The 4903-nt window shown below is 49.8% G+C and overlaps 1 protein-coding gene across 1 annotated transcript; it reads right to left on the reverse strand.

Annotated features, from left to right (window-relative positions):
* Nucleotides 1-6: 6 nt before the first annotated feature.
* Nucleotides 7-3489, reverse strand: LOC106817074 (neuropeptide F receptor-like). The gene has a single exon (XM_014821721.1). The coding sequence runs from the start codon at nt 3428-3430 to the stop codon at nt 2201-2203; it is 1230 nt and encodes a 409-aa protein (XP_014677207.1). The 5' UTR covers nt 3431-3489; the 3' UTR covers nt 7-2200.
* Nucleotides 3490-4903: the final 1414 nt, after the last annotated feature.

Genomic DNA, 4903 nt, shown 5'->3' on the forward strand with positions numbered 1-4903 from the left:
ACTGTTACGTAATGCACTACACGCGTACTGTTACGTAATGCACTACACGCGTACTGTGACGTAATGCACTACACGCGTACTGTGACGTAATTCACTACACGCGTACTGTTACGTAATGCACTACACACGTACTGTGACGTAATGCGCTACACACGTACTGTGGCGTAATGCACTACACACGTACTGTGACGTAATGCACTACACGCGTACTGAGACGTAATTCACTACACGCGTACTGTGACGTAATGCGTTACACGCGTACTGTTGTGACGTAATGCACTACACGCGTACTGTGACGTAATTCACTACACACGTACTGTGGCGTAATGCACTACACACGTACTGTGACGTAATGCGCTACACGCGTACTGTGACGTAATACACTACACGCGTTCTGTGACGTAATGCACTACACGCATACTGTGACGTAATGCGCTACACGCGTACTGTGACGTAATACACTACACGCGTTCTGTGACGTAATGCACTACACGCACACTGTGACGTAATGCGCTACACGCGTACTGTGACGTAATGCGCTACACACGTTCTGTGACGTAATGCACAACACGCATACTGTGACGTGATGCGCTACACATGTACTGTAACGTAAAGCGCTACACACACACACGATTCAGCTATTTCTTACGATGCCCTTAGGGTTGAGTGCTGAAAATGCGCAAAGTCGAATGGCGCGCCCACACGCGACAGTCTAAGATGGATGTCGATATAGTCACACGATGTCGCAGCATTACGATAATTGACACAAACGATGAAGTTATCAAAACGAATGAACAACTGAAACGGCGCGCAGCCAGGCGTTTCGATTCTAGCGTGAGACGGAATTAAGGTGACGGAGGAGAGAATTGTCTCTCTAGTGAAACACACGGGCTACACGCGCCCACGCGCGAGCTGACGATAACGAAATTGCAACATCACTTACGTTGAGTGCTGGCACTTAACACGAATGCGTAAGACAGCAAAACTATCAGCGTGACCTAAATATGTCTTAATCAGGCAGCGGCGCGTGCGTGCGTGCGTGCGTGCGTGCGTGCGTGCGTGCGTGCGTGCGTGCTCGATTTAATGAAGTGTATATGCTAATGGTTGATTTAATGTTTCTGCCGAGTGCGTTATGGTAACTACGATGGCATACGACATATACGTTTCCCTCATGATTAGCGATACTTCTCACAGCGATGCGGAGATGCTGTGTGATATATGGGCATCGTACTGCCAGCTCTTCGGATTCAAGCTCTACTGCACTACACACTGCGTTGCTGTCTAGTGAGACTGGCTCGCGGTAGGTATAGATCTGCGTGCGTGTGGAGTGTGCAGCTGTGTGCAAAATCTACATTTATACGATTATTTCTACAAGTGCACAAACAAAACAATTTTGCGCATCGAGAATAATACAACAAACGTCGGATCGCACAAAGCACGGCCTGTCGCCGGAAAAACAACAAAAAAGTCCCATAACAAGAACCATCATTACAATAATTGATCGCGACACACTCCGAGATGAAACAAATAATTAGATGAAACAAATATTTAGATGAAACAAATATTTAGAGGAAACAAATAACTAAGTCTTTCCTCCTTAAAAACGCGCGTGTGCGTGACGAAACGCCTGGCCGCTCTTTCTATATCGCGCCATAAGAAAATACGTAATTATGATTATAAACCTTTATTAGATAGCTAGCTAGTGGCTCCGATTCCGAGTGGTGCACCCACGACTTAATCTAATCAAACACACGACGACCACGCAACCTGATGCGCCCCGAAGAGTTCTACGTACGTACACGTGTATACATTACGCGCGCTTATTTACGCAACTATAACATCAAAGAAACGAGGGAACAACGACGACGGCAGTTGTTGTTTACACAGAACCCCTGCCGTCGTCGGTGGACAGGGGGCGCTAGTGCTGCAACCAGTCGCGACCACCCGATCGATAAACACACGCGTCGAGCAGTTGTTGTTGCGACCGATAGAGGTCGCCACCTTCGCGCATTGGTTAACTAGAGATTCGGAAGTGTGTTTTCTTTTTTTTCTCCTCCTCTTCTTCTTCTTCTTCTTCTCCTTCTTCTCGTTATATATTATATACTTATTATAGCACTCACAAATAGATCACGGTAGAACGCCGTAGCCAGTTTCGGCTCCCCAACACACCCATCGTACGCGCGTGCACGTGGCACTTCCGCTAGGGTCCGACCGACAGCGCCATGTGTTCGACCTGAGTGGCGGCACTGGCTTCGGGCACGTGCACGTTATTCTGACTGTTCTTGCGTTCCACCTCGCTCTGCTGCGTCTTCGTGTAAATCACCATGGGAACAGAGTTTCTCTCCGGACGCGCAGTGAAGCGTTTGATGGCGCCTATGCAGCGATTCTGGCAGAGCAAGTCGTTGAACTCCTTTCGAAAGTTGTCGTTCAGCCAGCCGTAGAGCAGCGGGTTCGAGCAGGCGGACGACATTGCCATCATGTAGCAGACGGCGAAGATGATGTACTCCTGCTCTGAGGTGATCTTCGAATGTGAGCCCATGTAGAACATATACAGATTGAAGATGTTGATGGGCAACCACGAGATGACGAACACGACAGCGATGGCGATCAGAAGTTGATTCGTCTTGCGCTTGCGTCGCTCGTCCTGCTGTCGTCGACGCTGGTCCTTCGTCGCGCTAGCGTGCGACACCATGCGGTACTCGAGCTTACGGCAGATGCGCGCGTAGGCGGCGCTGACGATGACGATAGGCAGCACGTACTGGAACAGCATCGTCATCACCGTGTAGATGAACCCTCCGATGGCGATCGGCCACACCTCGGCGCAGACCTTCAGCGTGATGCCGTAGTCGGGTGGTATCAGGTCGATGGCGTCGTGGTAGATGAACATCGGCGTTGCCATGAGAAACGCGACGAGCCAGATGCCGCCGAGAATCAGCACGGAGCCGACTTTCTGCATGTTCTCTTTCGTCGGATAGATGATCACCTGGTAGCGATCGAGCGCGATCGCTGTGATGCTCATCGTGGACACGAACACATTCGTCGCCTGAAACGCGCGCACGAGCTTACACATAAACATCCCGAAGTTCCAGTCCTTGCGTATGACGCCGGCTAGCGTGAAGGGCATGGTGAACAGACACAGAGTCAAGTCGCTCAGCGCCAGATTGACGATGAACACGTTGCGCGCCGTTCGCATCTGCGGTTTGCGGATGACGGCGATGCAGACGAGGCTGTTACCGAAGGAGCCGATCGAGATGAGGACGCAGAACATCGAGATGAGAATGTTCTGGGTGACGACGTCGAATGTACTCATGCCTTGCTTTTCGACGAACTCGCTCAGATAGTGACTCATGCGCTCCTTGTCGTTGCCCGTGATGTTCTTGAGAAGGTTGAGCATCAGCCGGAACTTGCTCTCCATCTTTTCGATGTCCATGGCGGCGGTCGTTTGGTGTTCCACGCACGCACGCGCGTGTGTGTGTGCGCGTGTGTGTGTGTGTGTGCGTGTGCTGCGTCACAACCTGTAATAATAGAAAATGCGTAAATTTGTTACTGCTGCGCATTATGGAAGCGATTAGACAGTAATCGTAAACTTCTTGCGTGCTTGCGTGTACTGATGAGAGGTAGATCGAAAGCGAGGCGTAGATTAAAGCGATAAGGTAGAAGGTCAAAACTATTGTTGAGACAAGATTTTCAAGGTTAACAACCTGTCACAATGTTTCATAAGCAATATGAAGATGCACAGGGAACAGGTAGATACTAAGTCATGGCAAGTCATACTAAGTCATGGCAAGCTGCAGATACAGAGACAATGGCCGTAGCAGCGGTAGAGTCAGGGACAATGGTAGAGGCAGAGGCAGAGGCAGAGGCAGAGGAAGAGGCAGAGGCAAAGACATATGCAGAAACAGAGGCAGAGACAGCGACATAGACAGAGACAGAAGCTAAGGCAGAGGCAGTCGCAGAGGTAGAGGCAGAGGCAGAGACAGAGACAGTCGCAGAGGCCGAGGCAGAGACTGAGACAGAAACAGAGACAGGGGCAAAGACAGAGACAGTCGCAGAGGCAGAGGCAGAGGCAGAGACAGCGACAGAAACAGAAGGAGAGGTAGAGGCAGAAGCAGAGACAGCGACAGAGACAGAAGGAGAGGTAGAGGCAGAAGCAAAGGCAGAGACAGTCGCAGAGGCAGAGACAGAGACACTATTGCAAATCCCGTACGCATGACGGGGCTTCCGTAAATATTCTATACATATCGGCCGGTAAATTCTGATCGCCAAGGAAAATCTTGAAAAGTTAGCACGATTGATTTTGAATAAAGGATGTGTTTACATTGGAAGTAGCAGCAAGCTTGGAAGTAGCACAACGCGACAATCTAACTATAAAAGGTGAACAGAAACGATAAATGTAGTCGCAAAGAGGTCGTGAAAATCAAACGATGTGTGCTCGTCTACTGTCACACTGCAGTCTCATCTGCCTCGTTACTCATCATTTCTCTCTCTCCTCTCTCCTCTCTCTCGTCCTCTCTCGTCTGTCTCTCATCTCTCCTTTCTCTCATCTGTATCGATCTCTCTCTCTTACACGGTCTCTTTCTTTTTCAGCAGCGCACGCGATTGTCCTCCGCTACCCACCCCTCTCTCTTTCTCTCTTCTGTCCTTCTGTCTCTCGTCTCTCGTCTCTCCTCTCTGTCTCGTCTGTCTGTCCTCTCATCTTTACTCTCTCTCATCTTCTCCGATTCTCTTCTCTCTTCTCATTGTTCTTCTTGTCTGATCTGTCTCTCTTTCCTCTCTCTCTCTCTTTCTCTGCTCTCTTCTCCTCTCTCTCCCTCTCGTTCTCTTCTCGTCTTTGATTCTCTCTGTCATCTCTCTCTCTTCTCCTCGTCTCCTCTCTCATCTCTCTCTCTCCGTCCTCCCTCTC

Source organism: Priapulus caudatus, unplaced genomic scaffold (genome assembly GCF_000485595.1).
Source record: "Priapulus caudatus unplaced genomic scaffold, Priapulus_caudatus-5.0.1 Scaffold1587, whole genome shotgun sequence".
NCBI classification, from domain to species: Eukaryota; Metazoa; Priapulida; class Priapulimorpha; order Priapulimorphida; family Priapulidae; genus Priapulus; species Priapulus caudatus.